This window comes from Zingiber officinale, chromosome 9B (assembly GCF_018446385.1).
Source record: "Zingiber officinale cultivar Zhangliang chromosome 9B, Zo_v1.1, whole genome shotgun sequence".
NCBI classification, from domain to species: Eukaryota; Viridiplantae; Streptophyta; class Magnoliopsida; order Zingiberales; family Zingiberaceae; genus Zingiber; species Zingiber officinale.
This window is the reverse complement of record NC_056003.1, coordinates 45163011-45188480: the sequence shown is the minus strand read 5'-3', so window position 1 is coordinate 45188480 and position 25470 is coordinate 45163011. Positions and strand designations below refer to the sequence as shown.

The 25470-nt window shown below is 37.7% G+C and overlaps 2 protein-coding genes and 1 long non-coding RNA gene across 3 annotated transcripts; all 3 read left to right on the top strand.

Moving 5' to 3' along the window:
- The first annotated feature begins 15613 nt into the window (after positions 1-15613).
- LOC122022529 lies at positions 15614-18107 on the top strand. The gene is made up of 3 exons (XR_006122999.1): positions 15614-15901; positions 17811-17843; positions 17925-18107. It is a non-coding gene; the product is annotated as an uncharacterized LOC122022529 (long non-coding RNA).
- A 4132-nt stretch (positions 18108-22239) lies between these two features.
- On the top strand, positions 22240-22923 carry LOC122022977 (glutathione S-transferase T3-like). The gene has a single exon (XM_042581080.1). It carries the CDS (start codon positions 22240-22242, stop codon positions 22921-22923), a length of 684 nt encoding a protein of 227 aa, XP_042437014.1.
- Positions 22924-23814: 891 nt separating this feature from the next.
- LOC122022976 (protein ALP1-like) lies at positions 23815-24999 on the top strand. Its single transcript, XM_042581079.1, has one exon. It carries the CDS (start codon positions 23839-23841, stop codon positions 24997-24999), a length of 1161 nt encoding a protein of 386 aa, XP_042437013.1. The 5' UTR covers positions 23815-23838.
- The last annotated feature ends 471 nt before the right edge of the window (positions 25000-25470 follow it).

Below are 25470 nucleotides of genomic sequence, written 5' to 3'. Positions count from 1 at the left end.
TTTGTCGATGGCTCCTCGGTAAATCTTCTTCCCCTATCTGAAAATTTATTAAATTTGTCTTCTCATTTTTTTCTTAGAATATCTTTTTTTATATACAGTAGAAAATGAACAAATACTGGTGCTGGACCCTCTAATGCTAGCACTGACCCTAGGTTTCCCACAGATGAACTAAGGCTTAAGTTTGAGTCAACCATTTATAAGGCCATTAGGACTAAATGTATAAATAGATCATTCTTTCTAGGTTCGTGTGCCTCCGTTATAGAGGTTATAAACCACTATAACTTAAGGAACTTTGTCGAATGTACCAGTCCAGTGAACATAAGTCTGTGTGCTAAATTTTGCAATAACCTAGTGAAAGTAGACGATCTCACCTATACCACTAGGGCAGCGAGTACTGATATCACGTTTTCCACTACGACTATCCGAGAGTTTTTAGAGTTACGTCCATCTACTTGTTCTTTCTTGTGCTATCCACCCAGGGATCTACCATTCAGAGATCCCTACTCACATATTACTCTCAATACGATTTATTCGTATTTTTTTGGGGGAGAGCGAGATCCCACTGTGACTCAGTTTAGGTCGGTAGAACTTCGAGTCCAGGACTATGCTCTTTATAGGGTCTTAGTCTGTTGCATTTTACCACTGACTACTAGGGACATCGCGGTGATGCGCCCATTCCATTCATTCTTACTCTATGCCCTGAGTCATCGGCTAGAGATTGACATCAGCCTACACATCTTCTCCACCATTATCTACTCGGATGGATACGTGACTGATAGACGAGTCCACATGCCGTTCTGTCACATTCTGACAGCATATATGTCCTCGTTGCGCATTGATGTCACTAGAGGAGACATTGCCTATATGACCGAGTTCGATGTCATAGCAGCTAGGAACTTCTCCCTAGCTGGTATCCACATAGATAGGGATAACGAGACTATGTCTTGGCGGAGGGGGGCACAGCACCAGCCCGATCCAGACGCAGAGGGGGACGAGTTCATGCTTGCACTGTTTCCAGAGGAAGCCGCACCAGCTCCACCACCGCCCCCAGCTCGAGCACCACGTCACGCTCCCAGCACTCTAGCCGACCGTATGACCGGACTAGAGAGAGCTATGGCGAGTCTCCAGCAGGAGAACTCTGATTTTCATCGGGACATACGGCGAGAGGTTGCCGAGTTACGAGCTGCTGGGGAGACCCGACACACTGAGCTGATGGCGCTTCTCCGATCCTTGGGATCTGGACCACCCCCTTCATCATCTCAGTAGTTCTAGTTATGGCTCACTTCTGTAGCTACACTACCTGTAAAATACTTTGGATCTATCTAGTGATATTTCAGACTTGCATTGATTATGTTCTATCTTGGTAGCCTAGGAATTTTGAATTTCAGAAATATTTTAAAAGATGATTGTTTTTAACTCATAGGTTCAAACATGTATCAGTTTTTAAAACCTCCCTATTTTTAGATTTTTAAATAAACTTTTAGCCTTAGACTAGTTCAAAATCCTTAGAGAGAATGTACTCATAGGACTAGTGTTTGAGCATCTCACCAACACCTTAGGTTTACCTTGCTTGTGTTTGACAAACATAGAAAGGGGTGAGATACATAGGCCAACTGTCTGGACTTAAGATGCTTATTTCAGTGCATCAGCATAAGTCTGGACGTTAAATACAAATCAGACATTAATCAGATTAAGTTCATCAGTCAAGTCAAATACTGACTGCTTATAATCAACTTAATCTGACTAACCAAGTGAAAGCTACTATCTTCTGATAGTTAGTTAGTACCTAATTGGTTAGACAGTTGTGTAATTTTAAGTGTCAAGTTCAGGGGGAGAAATTAATTAAAGTTTTGTATGTTTTTGTACATCTATTTTAAAACTAACTTATTTTTGAACACCAGTCTTCAAAAAGGTTAAAATTTAACTGAGTGTTTTGGAAGTTTAAAAATCCCACTTAATCTTTGAACTTGATTTTAAAGTTGAAAATTATTACAAATCTAAACTTTTCAGTTTTGTAACATATGCTTGAAACTTAAACTTTCCAAACTTAGCTTTTATCAAATTAGCCTTAACAATTTATTTTGGATAAAATTTTTACTTGTCTTTTGAAAAATTAAAAATTTTGCTTTGTTTTGAAAAATCAAATTTGAAAATTGGAATTTGAAAAGTAGAAATTACCTTTTGACAAGTAAATGTTACTTAAACTTGAAAAGTAAATTTGAAAAATCAGATTTGAAAAATTTTACACTTTTGAAAAGTTAAACTTGATTAACTTTAAACCTATACTTTTCAAAATTAAACTTGTCTCCCCCAAGTCAACTTGACTATTTTTTTAACTTGCTGTTAAAAATTGTACTTTTATCAGTATCTTTGAATTTTTGAACTAAACTTTTTATTACTCTACACTATGCTTGTTTATCCTTGTTTTTTTTTATAAATGCCAAAGGGGGAGGGTTAGGTGGTTAAGTTAGCTAAACCAATTTGAAATCACTAAAACTAACTTTAAAACCGATGTACTTGTTTTATTTTTACGTCCTTTCACTAACTTAACCAGGTTGTCATTCCATCAAAAAGGGGGAGATTGTTGGTGCGGGTAGCACTAACGGTCTAACCTAGGTTTTTGATGAATGACAAATATGTTAAGTTAGTTTTGTTGTTGTCTGACACTTTGATCGAGTGTGCAGGAGAAGTCCAGACAGGTCGACGGGCTGACCGGATGTCTGGCACGAAGTCCAGCTAGGTCGACGGGCTGACCGGATAGCTGGCGAGAAGTCCAAGCGGGTCGACGGGCTGACCGGACGCTTGGCAAGAAGTCCAGCTAGGTCGACGGGCTGACAGAAGGATCGACGGGCTGACCGGACGTCTGGCAGGTAAGTGAGGTAAGTCACTAGAGGGGAGTGACTGCGAGGACGCGTTCCCGGGAAGGGAACATTAGGCGTCGATCCGGCTTAGATCCATTTTGGATGTCTAAGTCGAGATCGTGACTAGATTCCGGTCTCGAAAAGACGGAATCTAAGTCATACTATTTTTGCTAATTCATACTCACTTTGCTTTTGCTAACAATCTGTGTTGCAGGGTAAATTTGCCTCCGGACTAACGTTTGTCTTGCAGGACGGTTTCTGCGGGAAAACAGGGTCCGGGCGCCCGGGAGGCAAACTTCATCCAAACTCGCGCGTCGCCACGTGGAGCATCTCGATTTGAGCAGCTACGTCACATTCCAGGCGCCCGGAAGGAATCCAGGCGCCCGGAGCAACATATAAAAGAAGCCCCAGGCAAGAGCTTCAAAATCAACTTTTGCATCTGAGAACTCTGAGATTACTCGCTCTGCTGCTCTGCGCTCCAACGCCGCTCACAAAGCTCCGACGACACAGTCCCGCTCTTTTAAATTCCTTGTCTGTCGGTACAGCTTTGTTTTTCTTTTCATTAGCATCTTTTGTACTTAAACTGTAATTATCCGAATTGCTAGTGAATTGCCCAACGAAAGTACTCAAGGAGTACGGGCCTTCGAGTAGGAGTCGTCACAGGCTCCGAACGAAGTAAAAACCTTGTGTCTACTTTACTTTTCCGCTGCGCTTATACTCGTTGTTTTTCGAATCGATATTCACCCCCCCTCTATCGAATCTAACGGTCCTACACTATCCACTGTTCAAGATAAGTATCATAAAGTTGAGGATCATCGCATTCTCCAATATTTAACAAGACCGAATTTTTACCAAAATAAATAATTTCAGGTGGTCTTCTTTTTCTTATTGTTCTTAATAAAGGATTATTATTAGTATATGGGGTAATCTTTGTTCTTGGGGGATGTCCTTCCCCATAATCTATAGTTCTCATAGAGCTTTCAGGGTATCTTACTTGTAGCGGTTGTGGTCTGAAGTTACTAGTGCTACTAGATTCGGCTGGATTCATTAGATTTACTGTTGAGAAGTAATCTTGTTTTTTAGCAATTATGTTATGCTCTTCGTCGAAATATAACATCCAGTCAGGCTCTAATTTATGGTGTAAAAGGTCAAAAGTTTCTAATTCTTTTAAATCTTCTTTAGTGAAATAGATGACTATTTCAAATGGAATGTAAACATATTCATTTAGATCGTCATAAAATAAATAATTATTTTCCGCATTATTGCTTTTAGGAGTTTCCAGTATGCTATATTCAATGTTCATTAAATTCATATTAGTTTGATTTTCTTCATTATCTTCTTCTTGTGATGTTGAAGGTTTATGATTATGAAATCTTACTATAGAACTTCCATGTCTATCTTTATATTGGATTCCGTTGGTTGTAAGGTTTGTGGTTTATTGTTTAATTCTAAATTAAGAGTCCAATCCAATCCTGCAAGTAATGTTGATGAGAAGTCCTTAGGTTTGAGGAAATAAATGCCTTTTGTCGTAAGGGTTTCAATAACATTAGTAATTTGAACTTTAAAACTATTGTTAATATTTGTCATGGTTTTTCCTAAAAAGATTATGTTTATTTGAATACTATGTCTTTAAAAGTCTCCATACCCTCTGGCTTGTACTGAAATTTTAATATGTTCTATAAAGTCCAGGATTGTCATATTGAAGTTTGGACAGAAATAGGTAATTCCTAAATTGCTATTCATATCTACTTCAATGAGTCCAATAACTGCCTTATCATTGTCAGAAAATCTTGAGTCGTAAAGGACTAAAAATACTTTAGCTCCTATACTTTTTCTAGTAAGTCCTCTTAGTCCAAACACTATTAATCCTAGATGTATGTAATGATGTTTTCTTTGTAAAAGTGTTCTTGCCGATTCTTGTGTCATGAGTGTAAATCTTTCTTCACCTCCATCTGGTAGATGAAGTGGTTGTGTTCTGTGATGTCTATAAAGTGATGTAGAGAAGGATAATAGTCCTTGATTATATATTCTTTTTGGGTTTAAGCTATTTAATTGTTCGTTAGAAAAAGTGTCTAAATTATGTTCTATGTCTATAAGTTCTTCTAATTGACAAGTAGCAATATTTGTTGAGGACCTCCTGGGTATTACAGATATGTTTTTATTTGGTTGTCTTAAAGTTTGTGATAATCCAGAAAAACTTTCAGTTTGTTTCTTTGTTCGTAGATCCATTTGAAATGACATCTTGAGTCTTATAAGTAAGAAATTTATAAGTAGTAGGTTGTTGTCGGGTAACTGTTTTTCCTAAAGATAATTTACTAAGGTCTTTGTTAATACTTTCAAGAGTTTCTTTTAGATTACTTGTGTGAGTATCTTTATAGATATGATTTTCGAGAGTAAGTAGTTGAGTTTCTAATACCGTGAGCCTATAATGTAAAGAAGTAAGTAGTGCTAGTATGTTGTTATTTTGTTGTACTAGTACTTGGTCGCCTTGATTTACTAGTGATACGTTACTGTAACCAGTTTCTTTACTTTTAGCAAATTGTTGGGAAAACTCAATAGCTTCTTCGTAATGAGTGTTTCTAAATTATATTTTGTTCATAAATTATAGGGTCCTAAAGGGTCTTGAGGCTCTGATACCAAATTTTTACGAACGTAGATTAACAGTAAATAGTAATAGTAAATAGAAGTAAACAGTTATAGTTCTTGGTAAATAGTAATAATAAACAGAGTAAACAGTAATACCAAATTTTTAAGAACGTAGATTAATAGTAAATAGTAATAGTAAACAGAAGTAAATAGTAATAGTAAAACAGTAATAGTTCTTGGTAAATAGTAAATAGTAAAGAAAAATATAGTAATAGTGAAGTGTAGAAATAAAGTAGATAGTCACAATACCGTGATAGTATGGTTAAATATAATATATTGACTTTTTAAATATATATATATATATGTATATACACACACACACACTAAGTAAAAAAATTAGTAGAACCAATATGTGAGCAGGTTGGAAGTGTTAGAGGAGGTGAATAATGATTGTACTTGCAATTAGCAACTAATTCTACTTCGACTATAAGCTTAGCAAGGTCATGCTTGCAATTGTAACTAATTCTACTCTCACTATAAGCTTAGCAAGGTCATACAAGATTAGTGCATACAATAAAACAAATATAAAATAATGCATGGCACAATTGCTAATAAGGAAATTTACATGGTTGGAAAATCTCACTAAAAAATAATCAGTTTTAGCAATGGAAAACCTAATTCTATCGTTGGTCTATCACTAGTTTGGGGATTAAAATTAGGGTTTTGTTCCTAATTTTGATTCTCAATTCCCCGACCACACTTCTCGATCCTCTCTTTGGCGATTTTGTTCGATCCTCTTTCCAGCATGCAACCTCTTCTCCTCTCTATTGGTGCACTCCTCTCCCCTTCCCTCTCCTCTTATCCTCTCCATCGTCACGAGCTCGGGGCTCTAAGCTTCTTGGCTAGGAGCTTAGCCGACCATGAGCTCAGGTTCACAAGATTGGCCAACCACGAGCTCACGGCCTGCCAGGAGCTTGGCCGACCGCGAGCTCTAGGCTAGGAGCCTGGTCGAACGTGAGCTCGTGGCCATTACCTTGGTTGTCCATGTGATCATGACTGCAAGCTTGGTCAAGACGTGAGCTTTGTCGGTCGTGAGCTCGGAGCCATGAGGTTGGTCGGCCACGACCTCGCAGCTATGAGCTTGGCCAACCGCGACTTTGCAAGTTGAGCTTGTCTAGCGACAAACTTGGCAAAGTCGAACTTATCTAACCATGAACTCAGTCGTGGCCTCAGCTAATCCTAGCCTCAATCTTGGATAGTCGCGAGCTCATGCTATTATATCTCTTATTATATTTAAGGTATTATCTAATGTGATTGATTTTAGCTAATTTTTGGTTATTTTCGTTATCTTCATGAATATTGTATTTTCTAGTCTACACGAGTTAGCAGTGGATGTGACAACATTTCTAATCTTTCTCTTTTAGTGATATTACGCTTCTTTTGAGGTTCAAACACAATGCTAATTTAGTTTAAATTTAAGTCCTATTGATAGTATTAAGTTTAAGTGTTTAAGATTAAGTTTAAACTATATGCATGCTTAGTTTTAATAATGTTATAAATTTATTTCTCATTAGATTACAATGTATATTGATCCTGTCGGAAATTTAAGAAGACAAAACTGTCGGAATGACGTGGCTGGAATGTTGATCGCATCTTCATGACCCGAATGATGAGCTATCTTCTATGTTGACTAAGTCGTCAGAAATCCTCTGGTCAACACTACATGTAGACAACGATCGGATTGCCCCGATCCCTGACACCCCGATGCTCGAGGTAGGTCCCAATAATATATAAGAAACAGGCTAAATGAATAATGGAATAATGAAGAAAATAGAGAATGAGTACGGTGACATACCCTAGCCCCGGGGGGGGGGGCACTCTCGGATGGATCGGTGAGCTGGTCACGGTGTTGATCAAGTCGTCGTGATCCGGAAGGGTAGAGGAATGTGGGCTGGAGGAGCCGAATCTGACGGCACAAAGTCGGATCTGACGACATAGAACCAAATACAGCACGGATCTGTCGATATGGACCTAGATGCGGCCTAGATCGCCGGAATATGACAACAACAGGCAGACCAAAATGCAACAACGACTCACAATAATGGCTCATAGGCCGAGGTATAACAACACATAGGTCAGAACACACTATCGGCTCGAAGGCCAGATCGGCACAAAGTCGGCACAGAGCTAGGATAGGGGCGAAGTCAGCGCGCGGACTGTCCATATGTGGGTTGCCAATTGTAGTGCGATGATGACAACTGCGGAGTGCGATGGTAACACCCTCGGCGCTGGAACGGGTTGAGAGTAGCAAGCGACAGCTGCTGAAGGGCGCCTGTCGGAGTGTTGGCGAACTCAACAAGAAAGGGAGGCAGATCGCGTGCTATCGGCGCACAGAGGGGGGAGGCGGCGTCGTCGTTCGGCTGTGGACAACGAAGAAGAGGTTGCCGGCGAGCAGCTGTGGATGCCAGAAAGGAGAGAGGGGGAGATGTGCCATCGACCAATTAGAGATGGGTAAAAGAGGTGGTATTCGCGTGAGGGAGAAACAACGCACATCGTGGGACGAGGGAGGCAGCGTTGACATCCGACGTCGGTGTCTGAAGGCCTGTCCAGTAGTGGAGGCGGCGACGAGCCCTCCGACTAGGCGGTGTCGAACAAGGAAAAGGGGCCTTGCTTTGGGGATCGCGGCGAAAAAAGAACCTCCTTGGCGGCATCGATATGGAGAAGGGGAGACGATCGTGCGTGCCTAGTGGCGGTGGCGGTGTGAGCTCGGCGTCGTTGGCCTGGCGGCCATGCATTGCTGGGGTGGTGGCAGAAATCCTCCACGAAGAAGAAAACACCCCCTCCCCTGCTCGTGATAAACAATATCCCTCTTAAAGTCAAAACCCTACTAATGTCAAATGACCAAAATGTCCTTCCACCTCTTATCTCATCATCGTATCACAAGTCTCCCCTTCAAGTCTAGTCGAAGGAGGCACAAATCCGACTGACTAGATAGTTTGTAACAAAGGATGAATCACTCTTGATATCAAAGTCAAATCACTGAACCCATCGTATAATGGCACGTGTTATGCTTCCGCAAGTGCACGGATACGCCGTCAGTAATAAAAGATTATCGATTCCACGAGGACTGGTTATAAGCACTAGCGATTGTTCACGTAGAATTAGCTAAACTACCGTTGGTTGTAAGTTAACTATTTCTTAAGAAGAAAGGAAATGAGGAAGTAGAGGTGAGAGCTAGCAAAAGAGAGAAAGATTAACTTGGCTTGGGAAGAGTTCTAGGAGTTCGGTTTCGTTGTGATGGAACCTGATGTATCATGTTCTATCTTTTCCTCATTGTCAATCAGCATGCATTCACCGAAAGTTAAGGCTACTGTCCTTAAGTACTAAACAGAGAAGATCCTTGTGAAATCCTGTTATGATTAACTCCTGTCACTAGGGCGTCTCGGTAGATCAGAAGAATATAAATTTAATCGGTATCATTAGGGATAGAGATAGAGGTTTAGTTTGGTCTCTTACTTCCTTATGGAGAAGTTGCTTCTCCTTTCAAGGGAATATTCTAGATGTCCATGAACGGGTTACCCCTGTCATTAGGGCCCCTCGAGTATACAATCTAAGATCCTCTCTTTACGAAATTAGTAATTTTACACAATCAACTAATATGACAAGGTAATCTCAGCAACAAGTCTCATGCATATCAAATAAAAAAAAGTCAAGCGACATCATCCAATAAGTAAAGGCATAAACATGAGTCTTATATCAAATCCTATCCACAACTGCTCTCTGATCCTAGAACAAAGGGATCTACTCTATAGACGCAGGAGAAAAACCCAAAGATATAATATAAGTAAGCATACAATCCTCAAACGAGAAGAGAGAAAGAGAAAAGATGCTTATCCAGTAACGTCGAGTAATCTTCAGATCCAACCATTTGCTTCTGGAGTTGATGCGGTGATGAAGGTGATCTCAGATCGTTGAACGGAGGTCCGGGATAGCATGGAATGACACCAAGGTAAATCTCTTCTGACGACTCCCCCCCTCCCCCCCCCACCTCCTCCCCCCTCCTCCTCCTTTTGAGGAGAAGAGTTAAAGGCCTTTATATAGGCTAGGGGCACGGGTGCTGCACGACCCGTGCCACGATCGTGCGAGATCAACACAACCAAGCTCTTCTTCTCTTCGAGTTAAGTGGCATCTGCACGGCCGTGTCTTGCTTTGGCTCGGGCTGCACTTCACGGCCGTGTGGTTCTTGGCTGCTGGTTGTGAGGCACGACCATGCAAGGTTACATGATCGTGCTCTACTCTCTATCTGGAATGGCTACACGGTCGTGCAGGGTTGCATGACCGTGCTCTGCTTTGCTCCAGTGCATCGACAATCGTCGTTTTTGCTTCAAAAGTTGCCCCTGTCAACATAAAATCAAATAAAGAGCAGATCTCGGATAAAATAGTAATAAATACTGAATAAACAATAAGAGAGATATTCGTGCAAAGAATATATACAAATAAAGCAAGTGAATGTGCATTAAAACATGCATAAATGATCATAATATCTACACACATCACACCCCCAGACTTGAACCTTTGCTTGTCCTCAAGCAAAACACTGCAATCTATGTTCATGAGTTCTTATAGTGTACCATAATCCCTAGTGTACTCGCCTAACTCTATCAACTAGTTTTATTGATAAACATGATTGTGGAGTAACCTACGTATGGCCTAAGCATAAGTTCTTTGTGCTTTGTACAATAAGTAACTCAAACTCTTCAAGTTTTAATTTTCTGTCCTATTCAAGTTGTCATACAATCGAGTTCCTAATGTTCCCGGTGATAGGTACTTATCTGCCACACACTTGATTCATTTTCCTTAAATTACACAAGGTCTAAAAGGATACTACTCGGAAATAAGAGAAACATAACATTTATTTCCCCAGTAACCTAACTTGGTCTCAAAGGGGTAAATTGTTAGTTTCCACTCACGATAACTGTTTTTTATCCCTTATTCAACTTTTTTTTCTCTTTATATATATATATATTGTTTTGGTGCTATAGAGGTATAGCACTAATCACAAATGCCGGATGCATATGTTGGGATTTAGATTTTTCTAAATGAGCCTTCATGATCCGAGGTTATCCAATAACCAAAATATAATTAAGGAATCCCCAGCTGGGATTTAGATTTTTCCAAATGAGCCTCCATGATCCGAGGTCATCCAGTAACCAAAATATAACTAAGGAATCCCCATGGAAACAAAAGTACTAAGCAAATTGGATGAATCATAATTATTTCAAAATATTTCTACTATTCAAGCTTAAGTACTTAAGTTAAGTGAAAGTAAGATCCTTAAGGTTAGGCCAAGACTTATACTAAACTCCGTATAATACTTAGCTTATTTCATGCAACTAAAGATAGAGAAAGGAGGTACACCAAGCATACTAACACTATCTCTACAACACATGAACTAAGAAATTACATATGCTAGTCATTTTGCTATTGAACAAGTCAACAGAGGAAGTAGAAGGTTTGATGTTCTCAAATATGCCTCAAAACTTCAAAATAAAAATGATGAAAAACTACAAGTAGGAAAAGGAAGTGCAAATGGGACTGTAAGAATTATGAAATTAAAAGAAATAAAAATGAAATGCAAGTAGATAAAGCAAACTGTAGAAAGAAAAGAAAAGGACTCGACTTAACTCAGGTTGTGTAAACACAACATCCCCCTAGACTTAGACTTTTCATTATCCTGATGAAATTAATACGACCGACGAGGCTGAAGTTCGGGGAGATCGGGAAGCTCAGGATAAGCCTCAACGACCTATCTCATGTCCCTTACACGTTTATGATACGAGAATAACTCATCAATATCACTCTGAAATTCCTCATATACCATCTGAAGTCTTCGTTCCAAACCATTCTCTTCCTATAAGTCACCATGAATTCAAGCATTCGTGAGCATAAATCTCTCTCACTCTTAAAACAATCCTGCAAACGCTTAAATTGCTCGTCCTTCATGCGAATATTTCTAGTAAGCAATCTATTAGTTTGTTCCAAGTCATGATGAAGAGAGTTAATAATAGGATGAAACTCTTGGAAATTGAACCGAAAAATATCTCGACTAACCAAAAGCATATCTCTATGAACGGAGGATGGAGGTGGGTTAGACTGTTGCCTTGCTAAAGTCAAACACCAGTTCTCCTTAACATGGATTGTGGTCAAAGTCGGGTTGGGCAATCTAAGGGGAAAACTATCTTTAATCACAAGACTATACCCATATTCCTCTCGGCGAATCAAATGAGTGGTTAAACAAAAATTTAAATTCATTCGATAGACATCTTCAATCATTTCAAGACCACTAAGATCATAACCTAACACTACTGCAATATGAGTAGGCAATCCTCCTAAAATGATAGGAGTAGGGGAAGAAACTCTCCCTAATTTTACCAAGTGCCTCAAAAAGAAATATCCATAATTAATACCCACATTCTCTATCATTGCCCATAAGCAATACAAGTCAGAAAGCCTTACAATTCCTTCTTTACTCCCCTTCCAAATATCGTGTTCCTCATCATCAAATGGACGTATCAAAAAATTAGGTTAACGATACTAGTGTTATTCGAAACATGTGGATTAAAATGAGACCGTCCACCAATTTGTTGCCATAAGTTTAAATTTTCAAAAGTAGGTAGGATTATGTAAGCTCCATCCCTAGTCAAATCATAGCATGCATTAAAATCCTCAAGACTCCATTCATAGTCATCATTAAATAAATGAAATTTTAATTTTCCTCCTCTTTGAATATTATCAACAGTGATGGAGCTTAAAATTTCCAAAATGATACAAGGATAAGTTGGGTACTTCATGGTCATCAAGTTAGTCCAACCTATTCTATCAAGCAACCAATCAATATCATTCCTAAACCCCAACATTTCCAAGGTTTCTTGGTCCATAAACCTAGTGCTCAAAATAGAACGTTTAGATAAAGAGTGATAACGATGTAATTCAGGCCAACCAAGGTATGCCAACTCAATTACTTGTGTGACTTAATTCAGGCCATTTTGGGCGCCTGGATCCTTTCTAGTCTCCCGAATCTCCGAGTGCCTAGAATGCCTTAATTCCAGCTTTGATTTCCTACATCATAGAGTTAGCACAATAGATATAATATAAGTATACAAATATTTTAGATAGTTCCAGGATTGTCCGGTCCTAACCTTTGGATTTCACTGAAACCCTAGGTCGGACCGACACTTATTGTTCTCTTAACGGAGAGTGCATCCTTATATACTCTTCTTAGAAGAGTTTACTTGTTGCCAAACATCCGATCCTTCTAACCTGTTTGTACTTTAGCTCAACATCCGATCTTGACCTTTAGGACTTCTTGCTAAATGTCCGATCCTCGACCCATCAAGACTTCTGCCTGGTGTTCGCTACCTTCAAGGCTTTTGCTTGATGTTCTCGATCTACCAAGGCTTCGCCCAGTCCACTTGACTAGGACTTCTTTGCCTAATCCACTTGACCGGGATTTCTTGTCCAATCCATTGACCAGGACTTCTTTGTCTATCCTCAACTAAGACTTTCCTACATACTTAGTTCAGTTCATCAGATCATAAAAACTCTTAACTTTAACCTTTGCCAATATCAAAACATATGTTTGATTAACTAGTGCTTCCAACACCAACACTGTTGATTCAGTTTGAATCATGAAACACACAATATATCAAATCAAAGCTTGTTCAAAGATCTTTGATTTGATATATTATGCATCTTGTGATAAATTTTGAGAGATTATACTTTTGACTCAGGTTGATCTACGAGACACACAATATATTAAATTGAAGATATATGAATGACTTTCAATTTGATATATTGTGTGTTTCATTATTCAACCTGAATCAAAAGTTATAACCTTTCTAAGTTTATAACATGTATGTTGCTGATCTTAGAAGATCAGCAACAACGTTGTGTCTGATATGATTCATTTCAGGCTCACATTGGGATTTAATGCTAATTCTTCCAATAACATTTTAATGTCTCTAGAGAAGCTAAAATAAGCAATGGATGACAGTGTTGGACTCCTTACAACCTCATAAATCCATAAGACCTAAAATGAGTCTAATTGAACTTGTTTAGATTCATTAACGAGTTTTGACTGAAATTTACTGATGGACCTAGACAAGTTTGATTAGACTCATTTTAAGTCCTATGAATTTCTGAGGCTACAAGGAGTCCAATGGTGCCCTCCATTGCTTATTTTGACTTCTTCAAAGATGTTAAATGTTATTGGAAGAATTGATATTAAATTCCAATGTGGGCTTATCTGGCCCACGTTGGACCTGATATGGAATTATATCAGATCCAACTTGTAGTTGTAGCAGCTACGATTTCGTAGCTACTACAACATGTTGCTGATCTTCAAAAGACCAGCAACAACGTTGTTGCTAACTTAAACTAAGAGACCATAACTTTTGACTAATATTGAATCACAAGACACACAATATATTAAATCGAAGATCTCTGAATGAAATATGATTTAATGTATTTTGCATCTCGTTGTTTAATCACAATCAAAAGTTATGATATTTAAAGATCAGAAGTAAAATCAGCAATTGAATACATTGTGTTATTGATTTTTCAAAATCAGCAACACAACATTTTATTACTGATTTTCCAATAGCATAAAATCAGCAACACAATATTGTGTTGCTAAAAAATCAATAGCACAATGGTATGTTGCTGATTTTGAAAAATCAACTACATTATGTTGTTGATTTTTTTAGTGGTATAAAATCAACAATACAATACATTGTGTTGCTGATTTTTCGAAATCAGCAACACAATGTATTATGTTGTTGATTTTTTAGCAACAACATTAGATTGTTAATTTCAATAACAACATTGTGTTGTTGATTTCTGAAAATCAACAACGGTAAAAAAAAAAAAAAGTGGTTCGGAATTTTTTGGGATGAATAGTAAAAATGAAGAGAGATAAGTAAAAAGGAAGTGAGAGAAGTAAAAAGGAAGATAGATAAATAAAAAAAGGAAGAGAGACTACGTTGTTTGGACATTTCTAAAACCACTTACGTGATGGGGAAATTGCATAATCACTTACGTTGTTGGTAAATTGTCAATTGTCATGCCATAAAATTATAACAATAATAGCAATAACAGTTTTATTGAGTTTTACAATAACAACATACATTACAACAACAATATCATATAATATTATAATATGATAACAACTACAATTTGCGCATTGTTCAAATGACCAACTAGGACGATTAGTATCATATACTACTAGAACTTGAGGCTGCAAATTGAAAAAAAAAAGAAGGCAATTGAGGGATATGTAGCAAAGAATTCACTTGATGCCAAGTTGCAGTTTCAAATTGATCGATTCATCTTTCATTATATATGTTAATTGTCAGAGCATGATAGAGGACCTAATGGAGAGCCACGTGAAGGAGCCTAGTTCGGTGAATGCTACCCAACTGAAGTCGTTCTATGCGCTGGGATAGTCCCCCATGGCAATGTACGTGAATTGGACTCCCACCACGATCCACCAAGCCAAGTTGAGCGACACCGCTGCATCGGAGAGGCTATGGCCGAAGTGGCCGACGAGGAGTCAAGTAAGGGTGACGTGGAAGATTAGGGCAACGACAGTGACACCGCTATGACCAAGACCTTGCTCTACGTCTGCAAGAACTTAGAGATGGGGAAGTTGAGAGCGTAGGCAAATAATTGCGAGATCATGTAAAGGGTAAAGCCACCGACGAAGACCATGATGTCGTCGTCCTACTTAAATAGCTGGAGGAGAGGAGTGGCGAAGGTACAAAGCTTAGCCTTAATCTCAAACTTTTACTAGCTTATCATATCTCTTTGTGTTGCTAGGCGGAGGCAAAGGAATGACAATGAACAGTCGCTGTCAGTGCTCCGACGATCGAGGAAATAGAGATGAAAAAAAAGACGGGGAGATTAAGAGAATGTTTGGTTTGAGCATTTTTTTTTAATTTTTGATAAAATATGATTTTCTGAAAAATAATATTTAGTTAGTATTTTTCATACCTATTTTTTAAAAAAAGACAATATCTTCCGATAAAAAAAAAATAAAGGATGCCTCAAAATTATTTTCCATGAAAAGGAAAAAACGTGGATACTTAGACCCATCTAAACCCATCGCACAATACATTTTTCCTCCCATACCCTACTTTCCCTTTCGCCGCTCCTCCCCATTCACCGCGCGGTTGCTCCTCCTCCGCCCACCGTTGCTCACGCGTCGCCGCTCCTCCTTTGCCTCCTGTTGCTCACACGCCGCCGCTCCTCCCCTTTCGCCTTGCGCAGTCCCGACGTTGCCGCCATGTGTTCCCACCGCCGCCGTAGCCGTTTTCTGGTGCCCCCAGTGATTTTGCAACCGTCTTCCTCTCGGTCACGAACAGAGCTCGCTGGCTGCCGCATCGTTCCCTTCGACGGTATCCATCGCCCTATCTCCTCTTTCGCAGCCGTTTCTACTAGTGGAGAATAAATTTATTTAAATTGATTTTTTAACTATTATTTATTTAGCTTACCTAATTTATTTAAATCTTAATTCAAGTTCCGAATTAGAGAATTTGGTAATTTACTGAAGACATTTGACCTTCCATCTTTACATTTTGATTTTGTCATAGTACACCCCTTTAATCCCATGCCTTCTTCCTTGATATTAGTAGTTTCGGACAATAGGACTATGGTGGAGCTCTAGAGAGTATTCGTACTTTATGATCAGTTGCAGATTCACAATACCTTCTTATTGATTATGGTGAAACTCCAGAGAGCATTTTTACTTTATGATCAGATAATGATCTTTCTTATCTATTGGAAGAGATGACCAAAAAAACAGGCGTCACTAAGGATAATGCTTAGTCCATCAAAAATTAAAAGGAAAATAAGATAGAACTATTTGTTATTAATTTGAAAGGGCCTCCAAAGAAGCAAGTGATACAAAATTTTCTACAAGTAGCATTGTCAATATGTTGGTATTTTCATATGTTTTGTTTACTCTAGAATTACATTAAAATTTCTTAAATACTAAGGCAATTTTTTATAGAAGACATTATGGGAGGAATAATCTCAATATTGAAGTCAAGAAATATGAGTGGTCAAAGACTAATGTTGTCATGTTTGTTTGTTGAGATCATTTACCAAAAAGTGAAGCAAAATAAGTTACAAACATCTACCTTTAGTAATACGGTCTGGGAGAAGATTAATAAAGAATTATATCTGGCTATGGAGACAAATTATGGTGTAGATAGGCTCAAAGGTAAATGGAATTGCCTACGCACCAGACAATGACTTTTTGCTACATTGCTTGCTCATATTGGTGTGACAATGGATCCAAACACCAGTAAAGTGAATGCTCCAGAGGAAGTGTGGGCATAATTTTATATGGTATATGTTTTTATCCATTCAACTATGTATTTGTATTGTATGTTAGTGTATAATAAAATGCTAATTTTCCTAATCAATGGTACAGAAAAATAAAAAGAGTACAAGGCAATACGAAAGGAAGGTTGTATCATTTCCACATTCTTAGTGAAGTTCTCAGTGGGACAACTACAACAGGTGATGTGTACAGGGCTTCTACTTAATTACCTCCCATATCTGATGAAGAGAGAGAGCTCAAAGAAACATTTATTAATAGAGGTGTTAACTCATATGTTGAAGTCGTTGATGACGAGAATGAGGATGTTGGAGGGGAACCTAATAATCGACAACATTGTGGTGCAGAATCATCTAATAGTCGTTGACGTAAAGAGATGAAACTTTCAAAAATTGAAAAGTATGAACCTTGTATGGATAAGTGGAGTAATACCATACAACAGCTGAGTGGATAATCTGTTGATGGGCAAAAATACCTAGAGTTGATGGCTACTACATTAGAACATGAACAAGATATAATCGTACTCTTCTAGAACTAGCGTGTTAAATGATCCTTACTTTATAGACACGTCCATGCAAATTTTAAATGGGACGGATAATTTATCTACCCAAGTGTACACAAAAGCTACAGAAGCTTTCGTTAAACCTGGTCTACGTGAATTTTCATGAAAATTCCATCAAATAGGAGAGTTGAATGGTTGGATTGCCTCAATCTTGAGCACATGTAGGATCATATGTTGCCAAGTTTATGGGGATTGCTTTCATTACCTAGCTGAAGACTATTTAATGTTAATGGAGTTTTTTTTTTATTTCGTCGCTTGAATATTTAATCCTTGTTTGATATTTTGGAATGTAATGTTGAAGACTATGTTGAGCTTTTTAATTTTAATTATTTATTGGTTTGAGATGAATCTATCAATAATTTTATGCATGTGTGTTGATTTTAATATTGGTTTGTTGCAGATCATGTCAAGCTCTGATGATGAATCTGACGAGGTATGCTCAAATATTAATTTGCTTATAGTTTTGCGTATCGCAAATGAATTTTTTTCATGACATGATGACTGATTTTCTTAGATACATTGATCGAATGTTGTCGGACTTCATCTCTTACCAGGAGGATGTACGTACAAGAAATACTTGATGGGCATCCCCAAGTTTGCTTTGACAATTTTTGTATGTCAAAACATGTGTGTGAATTTTTGTAGAACATTAAAAGAGATGAATCTATTGCAAGATGGAACGAAAGTTACAGTTGAAGGTGTCACTATGTTCTTACTAATCATCAGGCACAATATACGACATCAAATATGTGCAGATCAATTTCAACATTCATTCTACACTAGTAGCAAGTGGTTCAAATGAGTTCTATGAGTTGGGCACATATATATTCGATCATATGAACACAATGACATCCATCCGTACATATTGAACAATCTAAAGCGGTTTTTGTATTTTAAGGTATATATTGTACCCTAATATGTCTAGATACATTAATAATATATCCTTAACAATGTTCTAAAAATTGGCCTAGGCGGCCGCCTAGGCCCCGCCTAGGCGCTAGGCACTAGCCAGCCGCACCGAAAACATGTTAGTCGGCCAGCCTAGTCGGTTTTGGCGCCTAGGGGGGATTAGGCGGCCCTAGACGTCGACTAATCGGTCAAATCGTCTAGGCGCCGCAGAAATAGTGCAAGGTTTTCATGATTTTTTTATTAGTTTGGGCTGTTAAATTTAAAACCCAATTTTTTTTTAAAAAAAATTGAAATGTAATCTTGAGTTTGTGTCCGATGATAATATTAAGTTTGTGTCCGATGAAGAACAAGTTGTTGAAAATTATAGAGGATAAAAAATGGAATAAATTTGTAATATTTTATTAGTTGTGTAATTTTAAACTCATTTTAAATTTGATTTATTGTGTTTGAGTTATAGAATGTGATTTATTATATAATTTATGTTGATACCGTGAAATCCGCCTAGTCCCCGCCTAGGCAGCCTAGGCGCTAGGCGTTGATCTAGCGCCCGACTAGCGCCTAGCGAATTTTAGAACATTGATCCTTAATAACACATTGTGTATTTTTAGAATTGTCTTGAAGCTATCGATGGGACTCACGTGTCAGCATGGGTATCGACATCAATTTAGACATCTTTTCGTGGTAGAAAGATTATTGTTACACAAAATGTGATGTTTGCATGCGACTTCGATATGCTTTTCACATTTGTGTATACTGGTTGGGAGGAGACAACAAATGATTTCAGAGTGTTCATAGATGCATTGACAAGGCATGAAAATAACTTTCTTAAACCTTGCAATGGTAAATAATAGATAAAACTCTCTATATATTCATTTATGTTGGTGTTTTACATCATTAATATGGAAACATTATCACAAATCAATTTCATCTTGTTGATTCTGGTTATCTAAACTTGCTGGGCTTTCTCGCTTCATATCGAAGTCGACGCTATCACTTGAGAGATTATCGAGGGCAAGGCAGACCAAGGGGGAAGGAAGAGTTATTCAATTATAGGACAGTACATATCGTAATATTATACAGTAGTGCATTGGGGTGCTCAAAGCAAGGTTTTGAATTTTAAAAGATATGTCAAACAATCTAATTACTAGGCAAAGATTAATTCTAGTAAAAAAAATAAACTAAAAAGAAATATGGGTATTATGGGAAAGAAAATAAGAAAAGCCACGTGATTTGATCAATTTCAAAATGGGTACATTTTTTAGGTAATGAGCAAAACCAGCTACATTGTTGGTAAATTATTGTTTTTTTTAAAAAAAATAAAGTGTCTTTTTTTTTATGATACCCTTTATTTTTCTTTCTATTTTCTTATTTTTTCTATTAGATAACGAAAGGTCACGATGTCGGAGTTCAAAGATAGATATCACTTGATGGTTTCCACACGCTAATTGCCTTGCAAAGGCCTCAAATCTAGGGTTGTAAATGAACTAGGCGTTTGTGAACAAGTTTAGTGCTCGGCTTGGTAAAAGCTTATTTATGTTCATTCAATATACACAAGATTAATTAAATAGACAAGCTTGAATAGATCGTTAAACTAAACAAACAAGTTTAAACACATATGTGTTCAGCTCGTTAATGTTCGTGAATAACGTTCGTGAATAATGTTTGTGAACAATGTTCGTGAATCATATTCATTAATAAAACTTTTTTCAATATGCTAAATAAATAATAAAATAAACAAATAAGTTTAAATTATTAAGCTCAATAACCAATCAAACAATTAAAAGTTTCAAACAATCAAACAAGCTTGAATTGAAAGCTCGATAAAATCTAAACGAACCAAACTTAAACCAAGTTCAAGCCAAGCTCGAACCAAGCTCAAGCCAAGCTCGAACGAAGCTCAAGTCAAGCTTGAATTGAGAGCTCGATAACATCTAAACAAGCCAAGCTCAAGCGAAGTTTTAAACAAGCTCAAGCTCCTAAAAAATAAACTAAACAAAGTTTGAACAATCATTTCAAAAGTTTGGTTTATTTTAAGCGCGGTTCGGTTACCTTATCAAATAAGCTTAAATACCTCAAAGCTCGGTTCGGCTCAGCTTGACTCGATTACAACCCTACTCAAATCTAGGTTTCCACGTGCTAATTAGGTTGTGGAGGCCTCAAATTCCTTTGTTTTTTTTTCCTTTTAAGTAGGCACTAAGTATATCACTTACACTGATTAATTCTGAAATGATCAATTCGGCCCCACAAAAATTTCCTACCGACCTTCAAGTTAAATAAAAAAATACTTGCAACAGACCTATCACTCTAGCGTTCATAGGTCAACCGCTCATTAAAAGAAATTCATTAGTTAATTTGCCAAAACTATGACTCAATCATTAAATATTTGATAGAATGAGAAGACACTCTTCCCCTACACCATTACCTCGGAGGCCAACTTTAAATGTAAACACGCCGAGTAGGGGAGAAAAGGGCAGCGCTTGACCTCAATTCGTCATGGAAATGTCTTCTTGTCTATTTATCTGGTTGCTTGGTGCTCCCCCTTAGTAGCTGAGGAATATTAAGCCCTTTGGAAGTCTGAAATGTTAGACCTTAAAACAAGTGTTCCTTGAGCTCCACTCTTCTTCCATTTAGAGATTTTTGACTTTGGTTTATAAGAACAGTGAGAGGACAATTGTAACATATAGCCAACGTCAAATAACAGTTGGGACACATGCTTTAGTATTGCTATTGCATTCAGAAGATAGAAAGCAACACAGCACTGAATAAGATTCATGCTGATCGAATACACAAAAAATGTTCATATTGAAGAAAGCAAGCAAGCAGCCAAACTGAATATATTAACATATTACCTGATCGAATATACTAAAAAATGTTCAAACTGTGCAGACTTGTACCCTCCAGGCTTGTGTTTTGATAAAGATATAAGAGCATTTATAATGGTTGGCATAGATAACCATTGCATAAGACCTTTTCGCTAGTGTGATGCATTTCAGTTCCCTAGAGTCAGATTTGTTAGAGAGTTTGCTTTGTCCAATAACTGAAACAGAATCAGTTCTCTCATTTGTTTGAAATGACTTCCTAGCAGTAATTGGCTGCTGCAATGAACAGTACGATGAGAAGTGTAAATGGTTTCACGGCAAGTTTTTACAAATGTTCAGTTAGCAAGTTTCTCAAGGAGTATAAATTTGTGTTACGGATGCTACTTTAGATCATATCGATGAAAGTAGAGAATAGCCAGGAATCAAACTGGAACATTTTTTAAGTATTAGAGGACTTCTTATCATACCAATGGAAGTTTAGAATACCAAGAAAACCAAAGCATCTTTGAAGTATAAGGGCATCCACAACGCCGCGTTAAAGCGGCGTTATAACGCCACTGTTGCTTTAACGCGGCGTTGTGGAACGCCGCGTTCATTCAATTAGCTTGAACGCGTTCAGTATTCTGAACGCGTTCAAGCAGCATTGGGGTGGGTCAGGGCTGGCCCACCCCATGCTATATTTTATTTTATTTTTTAATAAAAATATAAACTCTAAAATAAAAAAAATAAAAAAAGCAGAAGACAACGGCAAAAGCAACGGCTAATTCAAAAAAAAAACAGCTATTTAATTTAAATTTTTTAATAAAATGATTACTTTTTAACGGCTAGTTAACGGCTAGTTTGAAATTTTGACTATAAATATCCATCCATATGTGCACATATTTTCATTCCCACTTACTACTCTTTCAATTTCACTCTCTAAATTCTCTCCCCGTCTATTTTTTCAAGTTCCTACCATCTTATTTTCTATCCGAAATGGATGAAAATAATAGGGCATTTTTTTCCAATTTCTTGAATTCTACAAACAACTCGCAAGAATATTCATCTTCCCAGAATCCACAAATTCCACCAAATTATCAATACCCATATCCATTTCCCAGTATGCCGTTTCCTCCACAAAATCTTCAAAATGTCCAAGGGTTTGGAAATTATGCCCCTCGAGGTCCATATCAACCGCTTCCAGCCGAATATTGGCAAAACATGAGTCATCCATATTTCACGCCGTCGGTTGTTCATGGATATGGTACCCCGCACACAACTGGTATGTCTTTCACTCCTTCAATGTCGAATGAACCTGCAACTCCGACTTTTGTCCCGGAAACTCAACTTTCCGACCGTGAATCCCCAATTGAGGTGGTCAATTTAGAAAAGACGGTTTCAAATGCTAAGGGTACAAGAAAGCGTTCAAGTTGGACAAAGGTTGAAGACGAGGTCTTAGCGAGAAGTTTTGTCACTATCAGTGATGATCCAATAATCGGCAATGATCAAAAGGCGGATGCTTTTTGGGGACGGGTTGCAAGCTACTACAATGAGAATCTTCCCCAAGGTTCAAACACCAGAAGTGCAAATGTTATACGGTCACATTGGCACAATACAATCCAAAAGAAGGTATATCGATTCAACGCAAATTACAATAGTATTTATAGTTCATATCGAAGTGGTCACAGTGATGAAGATATATTGAGGTTTGCGTATGAAAAATATCTATCTGAAAACAAGGGTGTTGCATTCAATCTCGAACATGTGTGGAGAATTGTCAAAGACCGTCCAATATTTACTCCATAGTCGGGAGCAAGCAACACCTCCTCCAACCAAGATGTGAGTATAGACCTGGATTATGAAGATACTCGTCAATGGGACAAAAGGCAGCAAAAAGAAAGGGAAATGACAAGGTAAAATCGACCATGGAGGATCTGACAATAAACTACAACAATATTATCACAAAGTTCACTGAGTACACAAGCGTGAAGAAGTCCAAAGTCGATTTGAAACAAAAACAACTCGAAGTAGAGGAGATTAAGGCAAAAGCTGCATTGTCTAAATCTGAAGCTAAGAATCATCGCTTGAAGTTGAAAGAGTACGAAATATTGAACAAAGACACCTCACATATGACAAAGGAGCAACTTATCATACATGAATGCCTATGCAAGGATATTAGGTCGAGATGGAATATCTAAATTGTTTACTTAATGTTCATTTTCTAGTATTATTATATTTTCGAGTGATTGTAATTTTTAATTATTGTATTTCTCATTTCGATTAATGTGATTTTTAATTATTATATTTTTGTAAAATAGTCGTTATAAACAAGTCGTTGGAAATTAGCTGTTACAACTAGCCGTTGGAAACTAGCTGTTACAACTAGTCGTTGGAAACTAGTTGTTACAACTAGCCGTTGGAAACTAGCCGTTACAAACTAGGCGTTACAAACTTACCGTTACAAATTAGCCGTTGCAACACGACGTTGCATACTCATCATTGCAAACTAGCCGTTGCATGAGAAAAACAATATATATAGACCATCATCCCATTTCTCAAACACATATACTAAAACGTATTTCCTCCAAATGTCTCATTCTACAGGCAGCTCTAACTCAAGTTCCAGCTCGACAAGACGAAGTCAATGTTGAAATCGATGAGCAAGCTTATGATTCGGGTGAAGAATTGATGTTATTGGTTTTTCAATAACACCAACAACTTATGGAAGCATATCAGAGGAGGGGCACACGCAGAAGAAGGTTCGTCCAAAGAAATCGTAAAGTCGGGCACGAGAGGCTCGTCAATGATTATTTCTCTATAACCCCGGTGTATCATGATGAAATATTTCGAATGCGAAGAGAGTTATTACTCTGCATAGTGAATGTATTAGAGAATCAGTCAGCATTTTTTCAACATAGGGACGATGCTGTACGAAGAAAAGGGTTGTCACCACTACAAAAATGCACCACCGTGATTCGTCAACTAGCTTACGGAGTCCCTGTCGATCATCTTGATGAGTACCTACGTATGAGTGAATCAATTGCCATCAGGTGTCTTTTCAAGTTCTGCGAATATGTGGTTGAAATATTTGGTGATAGATACTTGAGAAGGTCAAATGCTGATGATGTTCAACGTCTTCTTCAAATGTATGATGAGAGACATGGCTTCCCTGGCATGTTAGGTAGCCTTGATTGTATGCACTGGAAATGGAAAAATTGTCCAGTTGCTTGGAAAGGTCAATTTACAAGGGGGCATGAGTCACCAACAATCGTACTTGAAGCGGTCGCGTCTCATGACTTGTGGATATGGCATGCATTTTTTGGGGTCGCCGGTTCACGTAACGATATTAACGTGTTATATGAATCTCCCATATTCAACAACGTCTTGCAAGGAAATATGCCGGCGATTAATTTCACGGTGAACGACACTACATATACGAAGGGCTATTATCTAACAGATGGAATATATCCCGAGTGGGCTACTTTTGTTAAGGCTTTTCCTTGCCCGGAGGATCCCAAGAGGAAGTTGTTTAAGGAAAGACAGGAGTCTGCAAGAAAAGATGTTGAACGGGCATTTGGGGTGCTCCAATCTCGATGGGCGATTATCAGAGGTCCAGCTCGGTATTGGTATAGGAAAAAGTTAAAACAAATCATGTTAGCATGCATTATTTTGCATAATATGATTGTTGAGGATGAGGGAGGTCACGCGACAAATTGGTACAGCGAAGAAGGTGACGAACCCGCACAACCTATCCATGGCTCAAATCGAGGATTTCAGGATTATCTTCGAACAAATTCTGAGTTACGTGACACTCAAGTTCATCACCAACTTCGCGCCGACTTAGTTGAGCATATCTGGGGGCAATACAACAACAATCCATGAATTAATATTTAAAATAAATTTTATTTTCCCAACTTTGTAATTTTAGCCGCTCAGTTGTAATTTCGTTTTCCCAATTTTATAATTTTAGGTGTTCAGTTGTAATTTCATTTTCCCAACTTTATAATTTTAGGTGTTCAGTTGTAATTTCGTTTTCCTAACTTTACAATTTCGTTTTCCTAACATTCTAATTTCGTTTTCTCACCAACATTTATTTTATTTAATAAATATATTTAAAAAATTAATATTATTTTTGAAAAATAATAAAATTTTATTTTTAAACGTAAAATTATTATTAAAAATAATAATAATTTAAATATTTTAAAACATATTTAATACATATTTATTTAATATGATATAATGTTAAAATGAGTGAGTGGACGGTGGGACCCATGAATAATGGGTATTAATGTTAAAAGGGATGTGGGTGAAAGAAGGATGTTGTTATAATGAATATGTGGCAGTGGGCCCCAT

Excerpts from the sequence above, each read along its gene's own strand:
- LOC122022977 (XM_042581080.1), top strand. The coding sequence starts at position 22,240 with ATGCCGTTTCCTCCACAAAATCTTCAAAATGTCCAAGGGTTTGGAAAT.
- LOC122022976 (XM_042581079.1), top strand. The coding sequence starts at position 23,839 with ATGGAAGCATATCAGAGGAGGGGCACACGCAGAAGAAGGTTCGTCCAA.